General features: G+C 41.9%; 1 protein-coding gene across 2 annotated transcripts in view; it reads left to right on the forward strand.

Moving 5' to 3' along the window:
* MAP3K5 (mitogen-activated protein kinase kinase kinase 5) overlaps window positions 1-13,231 on the forward strand; it is a 1,111,277-nt gene that overhangs the window by 398,246 nt on the left and 699,800 nt on the right. For both annotated transcript variants that reach the window (XM_078649188.1, XM_078649189.1), the window contains exon 4: window positions 4,916-5,109. In XM_078649188.1, coding sequence (XP_078505314.1) covers window positions 4,916-5,109 — 194 coding nt within the window. The remainder of the gene's footprint in view (window positions 1-4,915; window positions 5,110-13,231) is intronic.

A 13,231-nucleotide genomic window follows, 5' to 3' on the forward strand; every position in this document is an offset into this window, starting at 1 on the left:
CCACATATACGTCAAATTCATAGGTCCAAACGTTAGCTAACTCAAACAAATTCAAATTCAAAAAGCCACAGTAAGTGTCAGTAGACTACCTTACCAATCATAAGCTTACCAAGTACCTTCAAACGTCCAAGGTCCAACTGCCAAGTTCTTTAGTCGAATCAGCCAAACGGCACTACACGACAATCCAAGATCAGAATCTCAGTCGAGGACCGGCGCCACCTGGAAGGTCGGATCAGAAGGAAGGAAGAAACACCGTGGATGCCAAGACTTTGGTCACTCAAAGGCAGCGATCGCTTCCATGGCGAGTTTCCAATCCTTCGTCACGACCTCTCCTTCGGGCATCCGAGTCGCCGATGAGTCCCTTCGTGGTCGCCAATTGTGGTGTTGGGTCCAATCAGGCCTACATACTTTGCTAAACTCTCGAACACCTTAGTATAGAAGTTGGCACGGACACTGGAAAATGCAAAAGACAGATTTATTAAGACCCCATTGGGTGGTGGTACATTCCTACAGCACCCTTCGGCAATGCAAGAAGTAGCACACCGAGTATCGGTGCACGACCTCTTTTATACAGTTTAATAGCAATAAAAAGATAGGCGTTTACAAGTTTACACATTTTAGGTACATATAAGGTCATTTTTGGAACACAGCCAGCATGTGGGAGGAGTCCAGTAGTACTGGACAGTTTGGGATAACATTCCTAAAGAATGACCAGTTGATGTATAATGCGCATGTGCGCTTGACCAGTACTAAAAATAGCTTGTTGCTGGGCAAAGTAGACGACCATGGGTATCGAGAAAGGACAAAAGGGCATGCTGACCACGAGGCAGCGTGTTTATACAAATGGAAGCCAAAGGATTCAAAATGGCCCCCGTATATTTTAGTCAAGTTAAGAGAAAAGATCATATAGCTGAGCTAAACGCTAATTCAGGAACTGCCAAAATACGACACTAGTATCCACGGAGATGACTAAAAAGCTGCAAAATGCCCGTGTTTTGTCTGTGGGACACGCTGGTTTGGCAGAGGTCTAAACTGCCACATTGCTATGGGGCTTCCAGCTGAAGAGTTTGTTCAAGCTCGAACAGTTACCTTCATACCGTATTTATCTTTTCTCGGTTTTCCTGTCAGTGTTGTGAGCAAGTGTTTATTTTCAGCCTAACACTGCGGTTGGTTGTTTTCCACTGTTAGGTAGGCTTGGGGACAGGTGCACAAATAGTTTCCCAGGTAGTATTTTAATATATTTTCTGGTTTTAGGGAGATGTCTGGGAGTGCTTTAGGTATAACATTAGGAACAGTGGTCCCTATGGTAAACAATAAAAACCCTGTCTTCGCTGAACACATTGCTCTGACTTGAAGCCGTTTGGAATACCCTATTGTGGAAATTCACCGGGCACAAACGTATAAGTTCTAAGCCAACTGCTCTGACGGCTAATCTAATTTTGGAAAAGCTGCATTCTTTATGCTGGAGACTGTTTGTTAATACGTGCTTCCTCATAACTGGTAGTCCAATTTGGGACACACCACTGCTCTTCTGGTTGTCCAGCTCCCCATTCGTTTTACCACCCGCGGTGGGAGAACTGCTCTGTCTCAGGCTATCCCTATCCTTAGTCCTGATGATGATCCCTTAATTGTGATGGGATCGAAAGGTGATCGACATCTGGCACTAGACCTATGTTGATTTTCTTACAGCTGTGTATTTGGACAGTGCCCATAAGCGGAGATACATGTATATAATGCACCAATGTATCACTGATTGAGCATCAAGCACCACTGCACATTTCATTTATTGGATAATTTTTTTATTTATATTTTTTAATAATATGAAGAGTATTTGAAAAAAGTAGTTATTTTCTTTTTTTTGTTTACCATAGGGACCACTATTCCTCATATTATGATACACTTCAAGTCCCTACGGAATCTTGAATTTTACTGGGATTGCCTTAAGGGTTCGATTCCTATAGCTATTTATATTCTCAAATATCATTCTTCCAGAAGGGTGGTCTTAAACTTTTAAAAAACTTTATTGATACAAAGATTTTCCATATGAGCAAGTCTTTTTCCATGAGTGGAATGTGGGGGGGAGGGGGAGTGGGGGTTCTATCATTGAAATGCCCTGAAAGGTTGTGCTCATCCCTGAAGGTACTTATTTTTGGTTATTCACCAACTTTATTTCAACCCACTATAGAAATTGTTCGAAATTTCTTCTTGTCAAGACAATATTTTCCAGGGTGGAAATAGGCACGAAATCCGGAGTATGGACGGATTTTCTATGGATGAAACAATGTACCAATGAGATTCTATTAATGTGAAGGGAGTGAATAATGTATTGGTTTTTCAATTATTGGTGAAGGTCTTATATCTAAAGGTGGTGAAAAAGGCTCTCTTTGCAAATGGCAAAGGGGGAGCACTATGTGCTTTCAAAATACCCCTCACACACTAAGAATCCCTTAGTGTCATGCTTCATCATAGGGGTCTTCCCGTCCCTCGGCGGGGCGTGCTACGAACTACGCGGGAGCACTTAATTTTAGACAATAGGCTATGTGTGATGTGTAGGACAGTGAAAAGTAATTAGGATGAAGTGTAGGGACCTATATAAGTGAAAGGTAAAAAAATAAAATTAAAAATTCCCTGGCTAGTAGAAAAAAAGTGATTTAATGACTTCTCTGGCTGGGAACAGTAAAAAAGGGGGTTTTAAGTAGGGCGAGTTACGCTATCTACTTGGTCGACATGACTTTTTTCGTAAGCAGTCCCCTCCTGCTTATTTCTCAGGACCTCTGTTGGTCCCTACTAACAGTACTCAATTCTAATTAAATGTAGTATGCCTAAAGTCCTAAAACCTAGTAGCAAAAATCGGCTACTTGGTTTTGCTTCTGGGCTTGAGTGGGCCCTCTGTGTAGCGGAAAAAGAAAAGACCTATTGTGATCCAGTTATTTCACATATAGTTTGCCCCATGAGCCTGCATCTTAGGGTTTTGTCAGGCGGTATAGTGACCGCTGGCAAATGTCTGCCTTAATCCAACCCCTCAGCAGCTGAGGGGTAGCATTAAGGCAGACTTTTGCCAGCCACTGGCTCAACTTCAGCACTGTCCACAGGTATCATTCTGAAAGTTAAGACCTACCTTGAGTGATTTTTATCAGACATCCTCAGGAAAACCGAAGCAACACAACTCTTAGCTTCTAACACTCGTGGGAGCGAGCTGAAACCTTAGCTTCTCCCACTTAACTTCTATCTGTCACACTCAGTTTCTAGTCCGCATCAGCCTGATATTCTAGTTCCTCAGCCCCTGGCTTCCACAAGCACGCACTCCGAGTTAACGCATACAATCACAGATACTTCTATTAAGAAGGAAACCTAAACCCCTGGTTAAATGTCCCCTGAAACATTACAAATCTTCAAATGCTGTTATAGGTACATATAGACCGTGTAGGTGAAGTGCCCTGATATATACAATTATTTTCTAAACTATTTCTGAAAAAGCCAACATGTATTAACATTAATTTATATGACGGAATGTTTCATATTATGTAGAGTTTTATATAGCGCGAACTAGACCCGAGACATCTGGTATCAGAGCGAATTACATAGCCCCAGTTTAGTTACAGAAGGGCACATTCATTTTTGTTAGGTACGGGGAGATTAAGTGATTTGCCCAGAACCACAGGATGTTGAGCGTCGTTGCCGAGATTCGAACCCGGTTCCCCAGCTTCGAGGGTGACTGCTTTAGCCGTAAGGCCTCATCCTCTTCATGTTGCTGTCTCTGATTACTAACCTTCAACAGGTTAGATCTCAACATTGGACCCAGGAAACATATTTTCTCTATTTATTTTGAACAAAAATTTTAGTTGAAGGAAAAAAACACACATTTTGAATTTGTATGTGCCCAAACTGCTGTTGTAGCAGTTCTTCATCACTTAGCCGGATTCTGCTTGGGTTTTTCTTTTTAAAAGAAAGCATCACAGAGGAGCTTGTTTGAACCTAGCCCTGGTTTAGTGGTTGCCAAGTATCCAAACAAGCACGGGCATGGCAAATAGGTCTAGCTTCTATTTTGTATTCTGACTACAACATTAAGAGAACATAAAAATGCTTTTTGTGTAAAATGCATCTGTTCATTAAAGAGTCTGTGTGCTGATTCAGTGTATTTTCAAGATGCAAAATAGCTAATTGAACATTGTAAGGCAATAGGGTGACCCCTTCCTATTAGATGGTGATGGGCACTGTTGCAAGTCTTGAACTTTCGTGTGATCGCCTACTGCAATTTGGGTGTATTAACCTTCCTTTGCTCCCATTGAACTAATTAGTCTAACACACCTGATTAAAGATTTGTAGGAGAAAAGTTCAGGACTGGAGACGTCTCCCTAATGACCTGGAGTGAGGTGGCAGCTCCAAGGCAAGCACTTCATAGGAGGCTGAATGATACAGTAGTCACTAGTATGAGACGAGTGCAAAATACTTATCTGTTAATTTTAAAGAATGTGTAACTATGGGTTTTACAGATAGCTGCTTTCTCTAGCCAAAACTAAAAATGAGTCTGAGCTGCCAGGTCCGGACATATTTGTGAAACCAGGGCCTTATCTACTATGGCTGGCATACTATTCAATGAGGCTGTTTACGCGATATTGATGAATTAATATTTGAAAAGTTCTGATTAACAAAAAATGTGTTTAATGTAAAGTTGTGCTGGTGGAGTAGTACAAAACACAGGTGTATGATAGACCCATTGCACTCACAATTAGTGACTGATCTTAATACCAAACCAGGATAGCAGAGGTTAAATTGCCATACTTGCATTTTGCACCCTTGATACGCTACTGATGTAAATTGAGGTTGCATTATCCAGTTGTCATCTGTTTGTAATGTGTGCTCAGTTAAAATAAAAAAAATGTGTAACACAATACATCTTCTCACATGCCCACAGATGTGCACTGGAAATTATAGCTTCGTGCCTTACATGATTACACCGCACAACAAGGTGTACTGTTGTGACAGCAGCTTTATGAAGGGATTGACAGAGCTAATGCAGCCTAGCTTTGAGTTACTTCTGGGACCGATCTGCTTACCTCTCTCAGATCGCTTCACTCAGATCATAAGGGAGGCGCAGGCTACTTCAAGGTAAGACTTCATTGGGTATTCAAGTTGTGGAAAATAATGGGATTTTTAATTTGTGTTTTTAGAAGCAGTTTTCAGTTTAAAAAAATGATATATGTATATGTATGTGTATATATATATATATATATATATATATATATATATATATATATATATATATATATATATATATATATATATATATATATATTTACTGAAAAAATCAAAGGTTACAGGGAAGTTTTAGTTAGGCTCAGATTTCACTCATACAAAACAATAGAAATTCAGCAGTTGTTACCTAAGCAAACTATAACTTACGCCCCCGCAAAGCACTGCTTATGACTTCACGTATTACATTACTCATGACATGGTCAGTGACATCACTGATGACATCATCCTGTGCTTCTGAATGCTTCCTAAAAGTTTGATTGTTAAACATTTATACTAAGGTACCACAAAAGTTACATTGGTATACTGTCTGTACTACTGAGTGATTCAATTTTTTAACATAGATTATGTGTGTGGCTATGTGATTGTGTGTAACTGTATGTGAGGGTGTGTCTGAGTGCGTGTATGGGTGTGTGAGTGGCTCTATGGGTGTATACGTGGGTGTGTGTGAGTACCTGGGTGGGTGTCTTAGGCTTTCTGAGTAGTTGTTTTGGTGAGTGACGGTGTGTCAGTGGCTGTATGGTTGAGCGAGTGGCTGTGTGAATGGTTCCATCAGTGGGTGGGTGAGTGATTGTTTGGGTGAAGGGTTGCATGAGTGAGTGGCTGTTTGAGTGGATGTTTGGTTAAGTGAGTTGATGTGTGAGAGGCTGTATTGGAGAGTGAGTGTCTGTGTGAATGGCTGTATGGGTGAGTGAGCGGAAGTGTGAGTGTTTGTAAGCGGGTGTGTGAGGGAGTGCTTGTATGGGTGAGTGAGTGGATGTGTAAGTGGCTTCAGAGGTAAATAAGTGGTTTTATGAGTAACTGTATGGGTGAGTGGCTGTGTGAGTGACTGTATGAGTGAAATGAGTGTATGACTGGATGAGTGAGTGGTTGTGTGAGTACTTGTATGGGTCTGTTACTGAGTATGTGAGTGGTTGTGTGGGTGTTTGAGAGGTTGTTTAGGTGTGTGAGTGGTTCTGTGGATGATGTTATCAGTGATGTCATTTGAGATGTTATTCGTGATGTAATCAGTGATGTCATGAGTCCTGCAATATGTGAGGTCATAAGCAGTGCATTGTGGGGGCATACGTTATAGTTGGCTCATGGTATTATAACTGCTCAATTTCTATGGTTTTGTATGATTGAAATCGTAGCCTGACTATAATGTCCCTGTAACCTTTGTTTTTTTCAATGAATTTCTAAGGCTTTTTTTAATTCCATTTCCTAATTATAACGTCCCTGTAACCTTTGTTTTTTAAAAGTGAATGTCTGTTTTTTTATTGTTATTTCCTAACAATAACATCGTTGCAACCTTTGGTTTTTTAAGTGAATTCCTAAGGTTTTAATTTTTTTTATTTCCTAACTGTAACCAGTAACCTTTAACAGAGTGTGTGAGTGAGTGCATGAGTCTCTCAGTAGGTCTGCGAGTGGGTGTCTGAATGGGTCTGGGAGTGGCTCCATAAGTGTCTCCCTGGGTGTGAGTGGGTGCATCAGTGTCTTAGTGGGTCTCTGAGTGGGTGCGTGTCTGAGTGGGTCTTGTAGTGGGTGTCAGTCACTGAGTAGGTTTGCATGTGCCTCCACAGGTGTGTGTCTCAGTATGTGACTGAGTGTCTGACTGTGTCTGTAAGGGGGTGTGTGTCTGTGAGTGAGTACGTGGGTCTGTGAGTGTGTGTGTCACTAAATGGCTCTGTGAGTGAGTGCATGATTGTCTGAATGGGTCTGTGAGTGTATGATTCTCTGAATGGGTCTGTGAGTGCATGAGTTTCTGAATGGGTCTGTGAGTGGGTGCGGGAGTCACCAACTGGGTCTGTGAGTCTGAGTGGGTGCATGAGTCTTTTATTGGGTCTGTAAGAGTGCATGAGACTCTTAGTTGTACTGTGAGTGGGTGAGTGAGTCTTTGAGTGGCTCTGTGAGTGGGTGCATGAGTGTCTCAGTGGGTCTATGAATGAGTGCATGAGTGGGTGCATGTCTTTGAATGGGTCTGTGAATGGGTGTGTAAGTGTCTGAGTGCCTCTGTGAGTGGCTGTATGTCTCTGAGTGGGTCTTTGAGAGGGTGCATGAGTGTCTGTGAGTGGATGCATGAGTCTGCTAGTTTTTCTGCCCTCTGTTTTGCCTTTACTGCTCGTTTTTCTGCCGCTGTTTTGCCTTTTATGCTCATATTTCTGCTCCCTGCTTTGCCCTCTTCTGCTCTCTTGCCTCTTCTGCTCTCTTGCCTCTTCTGCTCTCTTGCCTTTACTGCTCGTTTTCTGCCCTCTATTGAGACTTTTCTGCTTTTTTTTCCTGCCCTCTGTTGAGCCTTTTTTGCTCTTTTTTTCTGCCCTCTGCATTTCACAGGAGAGGGTGGCTGTGTAGCCCCCTCCCTGGGGCAATTTCAGCACTGGGGACCCTAACCCCCTCGTACCAGCCTTAAAAGGTAGGTAATCGGAGGGGGACTGCGTGGAGATATCATCAGTGATGTCCCTGATCATGTCATGAGTGATGTAATGTGTGCGGACATAAGCAGTGCATTGCGGGGCGTAAGTTATAGTGAGCTCCGGTAACTATAACTGCAGAATTTCTTGCATAATTACATGCATACATACTCACCTTTGGTTGGTGTGCTGCTTGATGATTACCTGGTGCTGGATGCTGATCATTATATAGTGTAGGTTACATTAAAAAAATATTTTCCTCTTCCTTTTGCTGATTTCATATAAAAAAAAAATTGGTGGGATCATTGCATTTGTTTGATCCACTTCTGTGGGCTAGCCATTGATAGGGTATCTACATATATTTAGTAGGAGCCCATTTATATGATTTTATTTCCGAACACGTTTTTTTAATTTTGGATGTACTACATACCCTATATTACAGAAGGGTAAATTTGTCACCATTGCATGTAAAATATCAACCTTGTTCCCGTTGGCTATACAACAAGTGTGACACATGATCTTCCAGTTGTATACACTACATGCATATTCTAAACTATACTATATAACTAAAAGTATAATTATATTACATATTTTAACATACAAGAGAGTTGAGCTTCTATGTTTTATCACAACATAAATGGATGGAAAGGTCCGGTCTATATGCCGCACATTCATAAACCATGTGAACGTCTCAATATGATGTTTATATGGGAAAAGTTTTTAGGAAATTTCAAATAAAGCACATTTTATGGGGAAAGTTCAGAGCAGCAGACTTGTGAAGCAGCATTTCATGAAGATTCAATCCTTCATTCAGAAACTTGAATCCTACAATAAGAATACACAATACTATTTCAAAGTTGCACTTTGTTGCCTGTATAATGAGTTTTCTTTTCATGAATACGTTAGTGTTGTTTTGGGTGTTGCTTTTTCGATTTCCTTTACTGTTAAGTCCAGATAGTCCCAAGGGAGCATGATGTTGTATTTGGCAGAACAACAGAAGATGGGGTCCGCTTTGAGAAATCATATAAAGTTGTTTGTACTTTTGGTACTGTGCAACTTTGTTTCTTCATCAGTACAGTAATGACTAACGACAATACCTCCAGTCAGCCAGACCTAATTGCCTGTAATATGAAACATTTATCCTTCTTAAACATTTTGTTAGACTGTCCTTGAAGGCACTGGCCCTTTATTACTTGACCTCTTCATGGCTAGCTTCTCATGGAAGTCACTTCATTATCAGTAGCACTGATGGAGAAATTGATTATTAATGATTGTTGATGTGTCTCATTTGATTAGCACTTAGCTTATGGAATCTAATGATGAAAGTGCTCTGTGTACACCTTGCCGTCAGTATTGTCTTGATTAGTTATTTCTATATCTGTCTCTTTGTGGTAACAGTGTGCTGCAAAACTCTACATAGGGCGTGGATCCTCTTCGCCCTTCTCTCCTGCTGATAGAAAGCTGTTGATACTCTCATGGCCTGAGGCATAAAGCAGTGCGAGTGGCAGATTCTGAATATAGAGTAGCATGTCTGTAACTTTAACACTTGCGCTCAGCTCAGCTGGTGTCTAGATTTTTCAGGGTACACATTGAGGAAAAGAATGGGTTCTGGAATGTCCCTGTCAAGGGTCTGATGACGCGGGTAGGGATGTCAAATTTAATGGTTAGTGCACACTCACTTTACGACTAATTCATATACGAGGCATCTAACATAAAGTGCCAAAGCATAGAGTTAGATGCTTTTGTAGCATCCAACTTGTGTGACAGGCTACAGCTCACGTGTATCCGTCCCATCGTCCTGTTTTACGAATGAATACACTTTGTGTGCAGAAGACCTTATGGAGGTTAAGCTACACTTATCTGGGGTAGCAAACACTAACAAATCGGCCATCACTCTGGAAGATAGGTTGTGCCTCCTTTACTTGTGTCAGATTTCCTTTTTCCAGGGCCTCGTTGTTCTATACCTGGAAATGTTAATGCCTAGGCATGCCCACATAAAAGTCCATCCTTTTTTTTGGGAACATACAGACTAGTTTTATTAACCTTAAATTGTTCATGCAGAGTCTACAACTTGGCTTGGTTCAAGAGACACAAATCAGCCTTCCCTGGATGCAGGTTGGCAAGTTAAGTTTGATCATGCACAGCCGGGTTAAAAAAAAAATGTAGTTTGGCACGTGTATCAGTTTTGACCTTACTCAGCATAAAATGGTCATCCAAAGCCTAAAAAAATTGAGGCGAGTGCCTAAGATGGTGTAGAGCTGTGGTTCTTAACCTTTTGTGTGGACCCCCATTCTATGGACACCCACTTAATTATTACTAATATCAGGGGACATCTGCTGAATCACTATTGAAATCAAGAGTTCCCCACTGAGTCGTTACTGGAAGTCAATTTCGATTATTTGAACCACAAAACAATGCAAAAAAATACAGAAGCAAGCATTCATCTAACAAATGTGAAAAATCGTATTTAATTCACAAATATAATAACCAAAAATGTAATTTTAATGGAAGCTTGTAGCTTTTTAAAATTTAATTAAGCCCGTCCGTCGTCCAAACTATTACGCTTGCACATTCACTGCTCTCAGAAATCAATCTGAGGATAACAACATACAATTTAGCCTCCAATTTCAAATTCCTTCACGTTAACAGAACGTTGTAAAATGTTATAATTTTATCTTACGCTAATTTCTTAATATTATTTTCTTTTCTAAGCTGTAGTATACTCCACTGAGTAGGCATCGCACCCCCTTCCCCTGAGGTCACCAGACCACAGGTAAAGAACTGCTAGTTTAGACCAAAAGCTGTATTCAAGTCAAAAAAATACTTTATTCAGCCACTAAAAGCCATAAAAGCAAACATTTCATAAAAAATGCAGTAATTAAAAGATCCCACATATGCAGTTAAAAAACCAAATCACACAAGTCAAAAAGGCTAAAAACCAACCGTATACACGAATACAGTTAAAAACCCGTTTTTAAAAGCCGTCACTGAGCATTATAATAAACATAAAATACGGCAAATAAAGTGCATGAGTAATAAAGCATTAACTCAGTATATAGGCTAGGGAGTTAGCATAACGGACACAAGGTGATACATGTAGTTCCCAGAACACCGTTTACAGATACAGCCTGACTACTGCAAAAACAGCCTCTTCCTATGTAGTGGCCCCTGTTAAAAAGCTTGTGACCCCAAAGCAAACCATAGCAGAAGAAAGCATTTGAAGATATAGTAGTGCTGGTATTACTTGAACAAATTGACAATTTCAGAGCAGTGGGAGTTTGAACTTTTTGTGGAAGGAATCCTAGAAATTACACCAAAAAATTAAGTGTAGAGTGTCCTGCTTAGAAAAAGTGTCACAAGAGCAGGGCTTTAGTGCTCCAGGTTTTGTGTAGCCTTTGGGGTCGGCTAATAACCAGGGTACCAGATTCAATCATAATCTGGTTAACACAAAGCACTGGTAAGCCTTAGTGACCAACAACAAATATGACTATACCTGTATGCACAGGCTCAGTGTAACAAACCTTTTCACAGTAGGCTTAGTTTACTCGTTACCTTCCCTAAGCTCCTGCCTTTTGGCCAGAAACTGTTGTTTAATGTCTCTAAAGGCTGCCGGGCCTAGGGGCCTAGGTTTAGCATACAAATCAGGGGAACACAACCATGTCATTTGCACCCTAATATAATTTAGCCAGGGCATACGTGGGGCCCCCTCATGGGCAGTGCAATCAATGAGGACCAGTTGATTTAATTTAGGAGTGGGACAAGCCCAGATTCTCAACCAGCGCAGCAACGGGGCAATGGCAATCAGGTCTGTGATACACCCCATGCCCAGTTCCTCATGTAGGATGTACACCGGGTTAGTGGGGGTGGGGGAGACGGACGGCAAGAAGTTTACATTTATTTTCTCTCACATCTTTATAACTACAGACATCAGACCCATACGTGGCCATAGAAATGCATTTTTCTTAAGCAAGGCGGGGATGGGCTTAGAGCCCAAGCTTTTTGGAAACTCCAAGGTTGTCCTGGCTTCTCTGGCCAGAACGTTCTTTGTGTGCATTCTTTGCCCAGACCAAGTCCCTCTATCATCGAACTGCACCCCCAGATATGGAAAGGTTGACACTTTTGTTAATTCTGCCTCTTTGCAAACAAACTAAAAACTGGCAGGCTTCAGAGAGTCTATCTACATAGTGTGGGATTTTAAGAAATGGGTGTCTAGGTCAAGTGAGTCCATAAAATCCATAAAGCCATATAAAAGTTTTTGAAGACCCACGTGGTTCTGGCAAACAGGACCGCGTCGTCTGCGTACAAGAGGGATGGGATCATCTTGGATCCAGCACTCGGGATGTCTTAACAGCCGGATGGTAGGATGTCTCCTAGTTTGTTGGTATACAGCTTGAACAGGGGGCCAAAATGCACCCTGCCAGACACCTTTCTTGACCACCCAGGAGTTTGTTATGCCGCCATCCTCATTAAATCTTACTGCTGCCTTGGAGTTATTATGGTTAGGCATGTAAGAAGGCCACCAATTCCGTATCCAGATCCAAATCCTGGAGGGTCAGCCACAGCTTTGTTCTATTGACACAGTCCAACGCTGACGTCAAGTTCATAAAAGTCATATGTAGAATGCCCTTCTTGGCAATAGTATATTTTCCAACTACCAAGTGCAGGTTGAGACATGGATCCAGCGTCCCTTTGCCTTGCCTAAAACCGTATTGTAGGTCAGATATAAAATTAAAATGGTCTAGCTACAATGTTAAACGGTCCAGTATCACTTTCCCCATTGTTTTTGCAGTTGAGTCCAGATGCGAGATAGGTCGATAACAAACAAGGTCATCCCTTGAGCATAGCTGCCCCGCCCTCTGAGAGATCTTGTAAACAAAAAGGGAGCCTAAGCCCCGCCCCTCCTTTTTATTGGGTAGCGGCAGCGTTCATGGTAAAAGCTGGCTTCCCATTAGAAAGGAGGGTTTCCGTTGCCGCCCTGTCCGCTTTCGGAACGGCCCCTCCGGTCTCGCTAGTTTAAGTAGGAAGCAGCAGCAAAGTGCTGCATGGCCACTCGCTACCGTTATTGCATTTTATATGCATTTTTTAAAACTTTTTAATTCTCCATTAGGAACGTGTATTGTAACACTTGCATGGTCCACGTTTATTTAGGTGCCGGGTCTATTTACTGTCCCAGTCCGACCCCGGGTGCCGCCGTCCTGGAGGGTTTGCCCAAGTGACTCAGCGCCACATCCAGCAGGTCACATGACTGGCAGTCCGTGCCCGGCGCAGCCACAGACCGTGGGAGACAGCAGTGTGCGTGAGGCAGGTGTGTCTGTCTGAGGGAGATACAGCAGCGTTTATTTATTTTATGTATTTATTTTATGCGTTTTTATAGCGGACTTTACCCGAAGGTGTCAGAGTGCTTCACAATAGGAACAGTGTGTGTGAGGGAGAGAGACAGCAGCCTCGGTTTGTGTATGGGTAACGGAGAGAGGCAGCTGTGTATGCCTGAGGGAGTGTGTGTGTGTGTGTGAGTGAAAGATAAGTGTGTGAGTGTGAGACATCGCTGTATATCTCAGCGAGAGTGACAGCAGAGTGAGAGTGACAGC

The sequence above is a fragment of the Lissotriton helveticus genome, chromosome 6 (genome assembly GCF_964261635.1).
Source record: "Lissotriton helveticus chromosome 6, aLisHel1.1, whole genome shotgun sequence".
Taxonomy (NCBI): domain Eukaryota; kingdom Metazoa; phylum Chordata; class Amphibia; order Caudata; family Salamandridae; genus Lissotriton; species Lissotriton helveticus.